The sequence below is a fragment of the Bison bison genome, unplaced genomic scaffold, assembly GCF_000754665.1.
Source record: "Bison bison bison isolate TAMUID 2011002044 unplaced genomic scaffold, Bison_UMD1.0 scf7180017864063, whole genome shotgun sequence".
NCBI lineage: Eukaryota > Metazoa > Chordata > Mammalia > Artiodactyla > Bovidae > Bison > Bison bison.
In genome coordinates, this window is record NW_011494635.1 from 15,021,146 (window position 1) to 15,034,394 (window position 13,249).

The 13,249-nt window shown below is 38.0% G+C and overlaps 2 protein-coding genes across 2 annotated transcripts in view; both read left to right on the forward strand.

Moving 5' to 3' along the window:
* The window catches only part of LOC104986091 (tyrosine-protein phosphatase non-receptor type substrate 1-like), a 123,802-nt gene that overhangs the window by 22,808 nt on the left and 87,745 nt on the right, over positions 1-13,249 (forward strand). The gene's annotated exons all lie outside the window — the stretch shown is intronic.
* The window catches only part of SIRPB1 (signal-regulatory protein beta 1), a 40,744-nt gene continuing 39,164 nt past the window's right edge, over positions 11,670-13,249 (forward strand). Inside the window, exon 1 of the mRNA XM_010836527.1 lies at positions 11,670-11,829. Within this exon, the coding sequence (XP_010834829.1) occupies positions 11,757-11,829 (73 nt within the window). The 5' untranslated portion in view covers positions 11,670-11,756. The remainder of the gene's footprint in view (positions 11,830-13,249) is intronic.

Sequence of the window (13,249 nt, forward strand, 5' to 3'; positions counted from 1 at the left end):
AGAGCCCTTGACTTGGAGTCAGAATTCCTGGGTTGGAATGCAAGTTCTGTTTGCTGTGAGGCCCTTGGGTGAGTCATTAACCCTCTCCTATGTTAACTTTATTAGTCTCTCTGCTGCTGCTGCTGCTAAGTCGCTTCAGTCGTGTCCGACTCTGTGTGACCCCATGGACTGCAGCCTACCAGGCTCCTCCATCCATGGGATTTTCCAAGCAAGAGTACTGGAATGGGGTGCCATTGCCTTCTCCCACTAGTCTCTCAGTCATGTCCAACTCTTTGTACCCCCAAGGGTTGTAGCCCACCAGGTTCGTCTGTCCATGGAATTCTCCAGGCAAGAATGTCATAGTGGGTAACCATGCCCTTCTCCAGGTAATCTTCCTGACCCAGGATCAAACCAAGGTCTCAGATTTTTTACCATCTGATCCACCAGGGAAGCCCATTAACTTTAGAATATGATTAATAAAGATTTCTCAGGTAGTTGTAGTAGGTCTACCCTGACAATAGTTACAATTTATAATGTGAATACTATGTGCCATATATTATGATATATGTGAGTTACTTTACTGAATTTCTTAAATAACCAAGAATTAAGAATCATCCCCATTTTACAGATGAGGAAACCAAGTCTTAGAGTTGACCTGTCCAGGCTCATGCACAAAAGGGGCTGGGAGTGCAAACTTGGGCTGAGTGTGACCACAAAGCTTGTGCCCCTACCTTGGTCCTGTGCTATCTCCCTTCATATGATCTGTCTTGGGAACACTCAGACATCCTTCCCTGTTCAGGGACTGTGGGCAGAGCTGAACCTGGTCACTGAGCACAGACTCTGGGAACTTATTTTCTGGTTAAGAATCCCAGCTCTACTGACCTACTGAGGAGCCTGGAGAAGGTACCGAGGCTCTGGCCTCAGTGTCCTCATTTGTGAAATGGGGATAAAATCAGCTCCCTATTCCAGGGTACAGTCAGAACTCAGTGGATTAGGTCTTAGGGTCTGTGAGTGGGGTTGTGAGGTGTGGGTGGGAGTCAGGCCTCTTTACAAACCCTGTAGTCCCTATAGCTTCATTGTCTGGCCTCTGATATCAGTTTCATAATTGAACCCCTGTGAGAATGTAATCTTCAAACACTATGGAAGAGGAGGCAATATGACTCCTCCATGGAGATGCTAAGGATTTGCTCACACTGGGTTTGGGCTCCTCCACATCCTCTCACAGGCAGGGTCTCTACTACAGGCGGGAGCAGCCAGTCTTCGGCCCTGCAAGGCCCCCTTCAGCAATCTGAGCTGGGCATTATCATCCAACTGACCTTCATATTCCATAGATTCCCCACAGGCCAGGTTACTATGACTTGGCTTTAAAAAGACCAGAGGCTACTAGAGATCAGTGTCCACCCTCGAGGAGAAACCTAGAATGTGACCAGCAGTGTTCTCATTCTGCAGGGTGATGATGGGCACACCCTTCTCTACCAGTCAAGCAGAGATCCACACTGGTTTCCCAGGAAACCATCAGTCTGGACATTTTCAGGAGATGTAATGTAGAGTTAGGCTGTGATGTCTCTGAACTTGTTTCCTCATCTGAAAAACGGGACATCCCTCACTTGTTGTGGCAAGGATACCATACTTTACAATGGTAAAGTACTCAGTGTATAAAGTATTTGTATTAACCACACAGAAGTGGTGATTATTAGTCATTCTTATTAACTATTCACATCACCCCTCAGAATTCAGTCTCCTTTCCCATTTTTAAAATGGAGATAAAATAACATACCAATTTAATATCAACATTTTGAAATTAATGTATATGAAGAGGATATAAAGATTATTGTGAACTTTAAATTTTAGGGACTATGATGTCTTAGGTCATTAGTCATGCCTGGGTAAAGACTTTATATTCATTCTGACTTTTGGTTGAATTTCTGGCCTATATTGGTGCTTAGTAGGTCTGTAATTCACTGAGGTCATAAGGTATCATGCCTAAAGAGCATCTTAGTGATCATCCCTCTGCTTATGACCCTAAAATCCTGAGAAAGCAAGTGAGGGGTCCAAGGTTGCACAGCACTAATATTAATTATGTACATATCAGACTTGAAAGCTTATAAAATATTTTCCCCTTCATTTTGTGTGCTATTATCACTTCATTTTACCTGGATAAGAATCATATCTCAAGTCAGCCCAGCACTGGGTCAGCAAAATACATTTGGATGGGTTAACTTATTTAATGTGTATTACTGCCCTATTTTGTTTGTCCCATTCACTTCCAGAAGGAATTCGATTTCAAGAAGTGAAGGCTGCCTGAGATTGTAAAGTAGGTGGATGAGTGAACATTGACATGAATTCAGGCTTTAGACGGTGCTGTTTAGCAGTTATGGTACCTCTTGCTTGATACTTAAGGTCTCTCAGCTGTGGTATGTTTGATTGTAAGTTGAAGAATTATAGTTCAGGGGGTCCTCCTTATATGAATATTTATTAAATAAACACTATGTGTTAGGACAGTTGTATAGAGAGGCAAATATTGTCAAAAACACAGATTTTCACAAATGAATTGATCACCTATGAAGTTAGCCCCTGTTCAACAATGCCTGTATCTCAGGTTGGGTTTCCCATGACAGAAATAACTCATGGGTCTCTTTATTTGGGTTTCCTAAAAAGCGGAGCCTAAAACTAGGTCTTGCATGTAGGTGATTGGAAGGTAATCCATTGGAACAGGGATAAGACATATGGAAAGTGAGAGAGGGAATGAGGGAAACCCCTAAATGGGTGAATTATTGAATTGGGTATCCCTGTGGACAACTGAGGCTAAACGCCACTGAGGACCCTCTAAGGAACTGTGTAGACTATTTCTTAGGATAGTCCCATGGAGAAGAGAGACTTGAATGTGCCTGGACAGGCTTGTTTCATGGGTGTGGAGAAATCCCCAGGCAGAGGAGCCTCATGGAGGAAGTGGTTTAGGAAACTGAGTTGGAACATGGCATCACCCAGCTCTGCTGCTCTGAGATCAGGTGGATTCAAGAGGTGGTAGGGAGCCCAGAAACCCTCTGCTTTAGGATTTTAATGATGGCTAGCAAATTTTAGACCATACTGTGTAATTAGAATCCCACACCCATCACAAAGCAAAATCAGAGATTTGGCAAAGTGTATTTCAAGAAGTTGATGCAAATGATGCTGGGGAAATGCTGGGATCATAGGTTGTCTTCTGAGCATTTAAAGATGGAAAAAGAAGAAAAATTATCTATGATACCAATGACCTCTGAGCACTAGAAAAGAGAACATTTTGATTAAAAGAGGCCTCTGTGGGGAACTTCCATGGTGGTCCAGTGGCTAAGACTCCGAGCTCTCAGTGCAGGGGGCCCAGGTTCGATCCCTGGTCAGGGAGCTAGATCCCACATGCTACAACTAAGACCTGGAGCAGCCAAATAAATAAAAAAAATAAAAAAAAAAAAAAGGCCTCTGTGAAATGTGATAGAACACTCAAATAATTTCAAAGACACAGCCCCAGTGTTCACTGCAGCACTACTTAAAATAGCTAGGTCATGGAAGCAATCTAGATGTCCATCAATAGATGAATGAATAAAGAAGTGTGGTACACATATACAATGGAATATTACTCAGCCATAAAAATGAATGAATTTGAGTCAGTTCTTGTTGTTATTGTTTAGTCGCTAAGTCGAGGATGAGATGGCTGGATGACATCACCAACTCGACGGACATGAGTTTGAGTGACCTCCAGGAGTTGGTGATAGACAGGGAGGCCTGGCGTGCTGCGATTCATGGGGTCGCAGAGTCGGACATGACTGAGCGACAGAACTGAACTGAAGTCGTGTCAGATTCTTTGCAACCCCATGGACTGCATGTTTTAAGTTTCATATGAATGCTATCAGACTGTATACAGCATTTATTTTTCATACTTCACAAAGTTTATGGGATTTGTTTATACCGATGTATGTAGCTCCATTTTATTAATCTCCACTGCTCTACAGATTCTATTGTTAAATGTATATCACAATGTATTGATTCTTCTTGTCATAGATATTGAAGTTTGTTTTGCTAGTACAATTTGACACAACTATTCTTATCTTTGCTTCCTTGGCACATATAGGAGAGTCCCTTTTCCTCTGGTGTGGTACCTAAAGTGGACTGTTGGTATCGTTGGTGCTTTTGTTATAAAAGAAGAAAAGGATTTCAATTCATGATCAAGGTTTGCTCTTTCCATTGATGGCTCACTGTATTGTGTGGGTGTGTGTGTGTGTGTGTCTGTGTGTGCGTGTCTGTCTATTATAGTTGGGGATTGGGATCTTATCTTTTTCTTCCATAATGATAAATTATCCAGCACTCACTGATCTACACTGCCACATTGCTGTGTATCAGGTTTCCATAAATTTCTTATTCTTTCAGTAAGGTTTTTATTCCACTGACCTGTTTGTCTATCTCTCTGACCAAACTACACTGTTGTAGTTAGAGATGCTTTATAATAAGTTTTGATACTTCTATTGGGCAAATCTTCCTATTTTTGCTTGTTGGAGAAGGGGAGAAAAGATAGGGGGTTCAGGAGGGAGTGGAGAGTTGTATGCCTAAGGCCAATTCATATTGATGTATGTCAAAACTCATCACAATATTGTAAAGTAATTATTCTTCAACTAAAATGTAAAAAACTGCTGTGGCTATTTTATTTTACTTTATTTTCTGCTTTTAAAAAATTGAAGTATAGTTGGTTTGCAGTATTATGTTAATTAGAGATTGAAGAGTTTTATAGGTTTTATTCCACTTAAAGTTATTACAAAATAATGATTATATTTCCTTACACTATACAAAATATCTGTGTTGCTTATTCATACTATACATGGTAGTATGTACCTCTTAATTTCATAACCTTACCTTGCCCCTAACCCCTTCATTTTACTCACTGGTAATTACTAATTTGTTCTCTATATCTATGAGACTGTTTCTATTTTGTTATATATTTTCATATGTTTTCTGTTTTAGAGTGCAGATATAAGTGATAACTAGAGTACTTGTCCTACTCTGTCTCACAGATTTGACTAAGCATAATACCCTGCAGGTCAATTCACACTGTTGTTGCAAATGGCAGAAGTTCATTATTTTTAATTGCTGAGTAATATTCCATTGTATACATTTTCTTTATCCATTCCATATCTAAGCTGTTATAAATAATGCTGATGATCATTCATGTGCATTTTTTTAAAATAGTGTTTTTGTTTTCTTTGGACAGAATCCAATTGCTGGGTCATATGATAGTTTCATTTTTCATTTTCTGAGGAACCTCCATACTGTTTTCCATAGTGGCTACATAAATGTACAATCCCACCAACACTGCATGAGGTTTCCCTTTTCTTCCCATCCTTACCAATATTTGTTATTTGTAAAATTTTGATGATAGCTATTTTGAGAGGTGTCAGGTGATATCTTGCTATGGTTTTAGTTGCATTTCTCTGATGGTTGCAGTATTGAGCTCTTTTCATGTGCCTGTTGACCATCTATCTGTCTTCTTTGGAGAAATGTCTACTCAGGACTTCCTCTCATTTTTAATAAGGCTTTTTTGTTATTGAGTTTTATGATTTATTTTTATATATTAGGTATGACCCCTTATTGGTCATATAATTTGCAAAATATCTTTTTCCACTCAGTAGTTTGCCTTTTCATTTTGCTGTGCAAAGCTTTAATAATAATTAGGTCACGTTTGTTTACATTTGCTTTTGTTTCTTTCTTCTTAGGAGAAAGATAACAAGAAATATTTCTACAGATAATGTCAAAGAGGATTCTGCCTTTGTTCTCTTCTATAATTTTTATGGTTTCCTGTTTTACATTTAGTTCTTTAATCAAGTTACAGTTTATTTTTGTGTATGGTAGGAAGAATTGTTCTCATTTTATTCTTTTAAATGTAGCTTTCCAGTTTTTTCCAGCCCCATTTATTGAAGAGACTGCCTTTTCACCAGTGTATACTCTTGCATTTCATGTCATAGATTAATTGACCATAAATGTGTTGGCTTATGTCTGGGCTCTCTATTGTTACACCAAACTATATGCCTGCTTTATGCTAGTACCATGCTATTTTGATTACTGTAACTTTGTAGTATATTCTGACAGAAGAAGATTTGGTACCTTCAGCTTTTTCCTTTTTAGCAAGATTATTTTGTGAATTCAGGGTCCTTTGTGGTTCCACATAGATTTTGTAATTTGTATGAAAACACAAAGGCACAGAATAGCCAAAGCAATCTTGAGGAAGAATAATGGAGGTGTAGAAATCAAGCTTCCTGACTTCAGACTATACTACAAAGCTACAGTCATCAAGACAGTATGGTACTGGCACAAAAGCAGAAGCATAGACTAATGGAACAAAATAGAAAGCCCAGAGATAAACCCATGCACCTATGGGCACCTTATCTTTGACAAAGGAGGAAAAGTATGCAGTGAAGAAAGGACAGCCTCTTCAATCAATGGTTCTGGGAAAATTGGACCGCTACATGTAAAATAATGAAACTAGAACACTTCTAACATCATACATAAAAACAAGCTCAAAGTGGATTGAAAACTTAGCTCTTAGATGAAAACATAGACAGTACACTCTTTGACAAAAATAGCACCAAGGTCCTCTGTGAACTATCTCCTAGAGTAACTGAAAGAAAAGCAAAATAAAAAAATGGGAACTAATTGAATTTAAAAGCTTTTGTACAGCAAAGGAATCAATAAACAAGATGAAAATAAACAAGATGAAAATTTTCTCTCAGAATGGGAGAAAATACTTGCAAATGAAGAAATTGACAAAATATTAAACTCCAAAATACATAAGCAACTCATACAGCTCAATATCAGAAAAGCAAAAAACCCACTCAAAAAATGGGCATAAGACCTACACAGACATTCCTCCCAGAAAGACATACAGATGGCTAATAAACACGTGAAAAACTGCTCGACTTTGCTTATCATTAAGAGGTTTCTCCTCCTTGGAAGAAAAGCTATGACCAACCTAGACAGCATATTAAAAAGCAGAGACATTACTTTGTCAACAAAGGTCCATCTAGTCAAAGCTATGGTTTTTCCAGTAGTCATGTATGGATGTGAGAGTTGGACTATAAAGAAAGCTGAGCACAGAAGAATTGATGCTTTTGAACTGTGGTGTTGGAGAAGACTCTTGAGAGTCCCTTGGACTGCAAGGAGATCAAAACAGTCTGTCCTAAAGGAAATCAGTTCTGAATATTCACTGGAAGGACTGATGTTGAAGCTGAAACTCCAATACTTGAGCCATCTGATGTGAAGAACGGACTCATTGGAAAAGACCCTGATGCTGGGGAAGATTGAAGGCAGGAGGAGAAGGGGATGACAGAAGATGCCATGGTTTGATGGCATCACCAACTTGATGGATATGAGTTTGAGCAAGCTCCAGGAGTTGGTGATGGACAGAGAAGCCTTGTGTGCTGCAGTCCATGGGGTTGCAAAGAGTCGGACCTGACTGAGCATCTGGATTGAATGACTGAGTTGACTGAAGAGGTCTTAAATGGGATTATTTTCTTGTTTTCCTTTTCTGACCATTCATTGTTGCTGTATAGAAACAGATTTCTGCATATTAATCTTGTATTCTGAAATCTTACTGAGTTCATTTTTAAGCTCTAAAATTTTTTGTGGAGATTTTATGATTATTTGTAAGTAGTATGTCATCTGAAAATTGTGACAGTTTTATTTCTTCCCTCTCAAACTTCCAATACTAGATTAAATAGAATTGGTAAGAGCAGGCATCGTAATCTTATTCCTGAACTTAGTGTGAAGGCTTTCTGCTTTTTACCATTGAGCATGATGTTAGCTGTTGGTTTGTCATAAATGGCTTTTATTTTGTTGAGATATATTCCTCTATACCAACTTTGATGAGAGTTTTTATTAGGAATGGATGTTGGATTTTGCCAAAGACCTTTTCTGTGACTGTTAGATGATTATGTGATTTTTTTCATCCCAGTTGTTAATGTGATATGTTGTATTGATTGATTTATGAATATTGAACGATGGGATAACTCTCACCTGACCATGATATATGATTTTATTTTGTATATTGTTGAATCAGTTTGCTGATATTTTGTTGAGTATTTTTAAATATATATTCATCAGGTATATTGGGCTCTAATGTTCTTTTTTTGTATTGTGTTTGTCTGATTTTAGTGTTGGGGTAATTGTGGCCTCATAGAATAACTTTGAACTATTCTATCCTCTTCAATTTGTGAAATAGATTGAGATGGATAGCATTAAACCTTTTTTGTAGTTTTGATAGAATTCCCCTGTGAAGCCATCAGGTCCTGGCCTTTAAGTATGCTGGGAATTGTTAAATTACAACAGCAATTTCACTACTTATGATCTGTGTTCAGATTATTTCTTCTTGATTCAGTCTTGGAAGGATGTATATTTCCAGAAACTTGTCCATTTCTTCTACTTTGTAAAAATTGTTGGTATAATTTTTCTAGTATTTTCTTTTTTTTTTTTTTGTATTTTTGTAATATCAGTTGCTATTTCTCTGTCGTTTCTTATTTTGTTTATTTCAAGCCACTCTCTTTTTTTCTTAATGAGCCTGGCTAAATGTTTATTAACTTCATTTATCTTTTCAAATAACCAGCTCTCAAAAAACCAGGTTTCATTTATCTTTTCTAGTGTATTTTGTCTCTTTTATCTATATCCATTCCGATCTTTATTATTTTCTTCCTTCTTCTGACTTTTCGTCTCATCTATTCTCCCTGTTCTAATTCATTTAGATGGTAGATTAGGTTGTTTATTTAAGATTTTCCTTGTTTCTTGAGGTAGGCCTGTATCACTATAAGCTTTCCTCTTCAAACTACTTTTGCTGCATCACATAGATTTTGAAAAGTGTCATTCTGGATTTTCATTTGTCTCGTGATATTTTCTGATTTCCTCTTTGATTTTTTTTCTTTGACCATTGGTGTTCTAGTATCATATGTTTTAGTCTCCATGTGTTTGTTCTTTTGCATTTCTCTCCCTGTAATTGAGTTCTACTTTCATACCATTGTGGTCAGAAAAAGTAGTTGATCTAATTTCTATCCTCTTAAATGTATCGTGACTTGAATTTTGGCCTAACATGCGAACTATCTTGGAGAATGTTCCATGTATGCTTGAAAAGATGTATATTCTACTGCTTTATAGTATATATCTATTAATTCCAACCAGTCTACTCTGTCATTTAAGACCACCTTATTGATTTACTCTTGGATAATTTATGCATTGATGTAAGGGGTCTTCAAGTCCCCTACTATTGCTGTATTATTGCCAAGTTCTCCTTTAATGCCTGTTAATATTTGCTATATATTTAGATGCTTCTGTATTAGGTATATATATGTTAATGAGTTTAATAGCCTCCTCTTATATTGATCATTTTACCATTATATAATGCCTCATTTGTCTTTTGTATGCTGCTGCTACTGCTAAGTCGCTTCAGTCGTGTCCGACTCTGTGTGACCCCATAGACGGCAGCCCACCAGGCCCCACCGTCCCTGGGATTCTCCAGGCAAGAACACTGGAGTGGGTTGCCATTTCCTTCTCCAATGCATGAAGGTGAAAAGTGAAAGTGAAGTCGCCCAGTCGTGTCCGACTCTTAGTGACCCCATGGACTGCAGCCCACCAGGCTCCTCCATCCATGGGATTTTCCAGGCAAAAGTACTGGAGTGGGGTGCCATTGCCTTCGTCTTTTGTATAGCCTTGATTTAAAGTCTATTTTTTCTGATATGAGTATTAGTATACCTGTTTTATTGGCATTTCCATTTGTATGACATCACTTTTTCATCTCCTCAGTTTCAGTCTCCTAATGCATTTTCATGAAAAACTATTTTAGATTTATTGCTTGACTGCATTGAATTTATATATGAATTTGGAAATATTGAAAATTTTCCAATATTGAGTTCTCTCATTCATGGATATAATATGCCTCTGTTTATTTAGTTTTTCAAATGATTCTAAATTCACAATTTTACAGTTGTTTTTACCACGAATGGTCTTATTCATCTCTAGTTAAAGCTGTCTTCAATACTTTCTAGCTTATGGAATCTTTAAAAATTATTATTAATGCTTTCAGTAGTTTTGACTATAAGATTGTATTTGATGTAGATCATCAATGTTTTGTCCAGCAAGCTTGAAAGTTATTAGCATTGCTGAACAGTAAGGGCATTCTTTTTACGTGTAACTCTATTGACATCAACCCAATCATCTTTATATTTATTAAAGTTTCATATGCAGGTAGTTTATGAGTCCAGTAGTTCTACAAGTTATACATATGAAAACTGGAGTCTCTCTAACCTCCTGCCATTCTCCACCTCTGAGACAAAACCACTTTCAACTCTTTAAACTGATGATTTTAGGTTTCACTGCCAAATGTCACATAGTATGCTTACTGATACTTCTTGATTTTTTTCACTCTTAGGCATTATTTATAGACATCCCAGTGTGGAGGATGAGGATGCAATGTTCTGTTACTCCTGACCTATGCTACATATGCACACGTTATTCCTTATTACTCTAATATAATTATAATTTTGGATAGCTTAGTAGTGTCCATGTTATTATTACTATGAGATTATTATTTATAGTTGAGTTTGTAACACTCTTAATTTTGGTTTATGTTGATCCTTTTTTGTGTATGTATAACCACCACTATGGGCAGGCTGCAGAACATTCCATAGCCACAGAGTCTCCCGTGTGCTAGCATGACAAATTGACACACATCCCCACCAAACCAAACCTCTGCCAAATGCCATTCAGTTATATATATATATATATATATATATAAAATTTTGATAATGTTGTGCAAGTGGAGTGATACTTTGAGACTGCCTTTGTTCAGTCAACATAATGCTTTCAAGAGACAAAGCTGTACTCGTATATAACTCATTTTTTTTGTACTGCTGAATAGTATTTCCTATGTAGAAAGGTTGTTAAACTCTTCCTTTTTATTAGACATTTTGATTTTTCCACTGCTTTGACTCAAAAAGAAACGTTTTAAAACATTTGTGCACAGATTTTGTATGGACAGAGTTTTCACTCCTCTGAGATAAATGCCTGGAAGTATAATTTCTGGGTCATATAATCTACTTCTTCTCCCAAAGGAAGGAGAAAATGATTCCCTTTTTGGATGCTGGCCGTACCAGCCTAGGTCCACATTGCACTTTGCAATTGGGCTAAATTTTACTAGCGACATCAATAAAGGTTTGGAATAGGAAATCATTTCAGGTGCTGATCTGGTTCCATCCCAAAATAGAGAAGGTCCTGGTGAACCCTCTTCCTTTTTCCAGCAAAGAGCATGTCTTTGCTGAGGCAAGTACAGAAGGAGACCACAAACCAGTCACATCCTAGGGTCCTGGGCTTGTGTCTTTAGGACATAGACCATAATCACAGATACTCTTGGGATATGTGAGTTTGCCTGGTGCTTTTGAAAGAAGGGTCACCATGAATGGGGCAAGGCACCCAGAGGAGAAAGCAGAGACCCCAGGTAGGGAGGAAGCATTATTTCTGCTAGGCTTGTCCAATCTCTCTGAAAACACGAATTCATAACTTGTACCTATGTTTTTTCCCCGAGTCCTATTTCATTGTCTAGAAACAGGAACTACAAGAATCCAGAAGCAGATAACTTTCTCACAGACATTTCACCCCATCATAGGCACTTCCTTTTATATAATGGTAGGTGGAGCTTTTCTCTTCTCCACAGAGCACAGAAATTCAAGTTCTCCCAACTGACACGTCTGGACAGAGCAGCTCCGCTGGCCTCCACAATGACATTCTCTGCCTGCTACTTCTGGCCGCCTCCTTCTTGCCTGTTGCTTACTCTACTCCTGGGACTCACAGGTGAGCATTGCTTAGAGTAGAATCCCCTCTCCCTGTCCCCTGGACTTTCCCCCTGTCCCTGTGCTTTTAGGGTCTCCATGTAAACATGGGTATGCTACCCGAGGCAGTCACAGAAGGCCAAAGGCTGGGCCTTATCTGAGAGCATGAAATCAGGGATCTGAGTTTTCTCTGTAGATCCATCATATGCAGCTGGTTACCAGAGGCTTCCAAACAGAGGATGTTTCAAACTCTAACAGCTTTGTGCATATTTACTTAACTAAACATCCCTCACAACATCCCTGTGTGATAACTATTACTCCAATTGTAAATGGAGAAATTGAAGCACAGAGTAACTTGTCCAATGTCACCTATCTAAAGCAGTGGAGCACAGGATTCAAATCCAGGCTGTCCAGCTCCAGAGTTGATTCTCTGAATAATATTGTGCTGCTCAGCTTCTCAGAAGAGCCCAATTGCAGAAATATCAGAAAATACCAAGAAGCAAACAATATATTAGTCATCACCCATCATGCCACTCAGAGAAGGGTTCAAATTTTTCAGTATATTGCAAGGGTCCTATGCAATGACATTTTTACTGAGATTTTAATATGTGTTATAATTTCTTTTAATGCTCAAAACAGCTTGTACATTAGATTGCTAGGGTACTTTTTAATACATGTTTGTGGGTGAATGTGTTTATGTGTGTGTATGTGCGTGTATATATGTGTGGGTATGAGGAAGTGTTTCCAGACACGTGGTATTTCAAGAAGACTTTTTCTGTTCTTCCCCTTAAAACATTTTTCAATCTACATGGAAGGTTCAGTTTTTGAGGTCTTTAGCAACATCTCTCCTTTTCTACTTCTCTATAAATCTACCCCTTACCCTCACTCAAATTCTTAAGAAAACTTTTCTCTTGGTTAAAGGGTAGAATTTCCTGCGTTGTTATCTTAGTCTCTGCTTCCATGCTGGATAGACGTGAGGAGGCAAGGAGGGATAAAAGACACAAGAATCTTGCCTATACCACCTATATATTCATATCCATATCTATAATTATAACCATATCCATATCTATAACATATAACATCTATAACTTCCTGACAGGGAGCAGCATGTACAAAAGTCCTGAGAGTAGAATCATCCTCCTGTGTTGAAGGATTTGGTTTTGCTGTGAGTGAAATGGTTGCCATTGCAGTTTTTTCTTTTAAGATTTCATTTAGTTTATTGGACACAAACTTTTCCAGGAGCGTGCCCTATTTTATTTATTTATTTTTAGGGTAGTTTTATTTCAAGTTTTTAAAAGATCTCCATACTTGTCTCCATAGTGACCATGTAAATTTATGTTCCCAGACACAGATATAAAGAACAGACTTTTGGATTCAATGGGAGAAGGTGAGGGTGGGATGATTTGAGAGAATAGCGTTGAAACATGTACATTGCCATACGT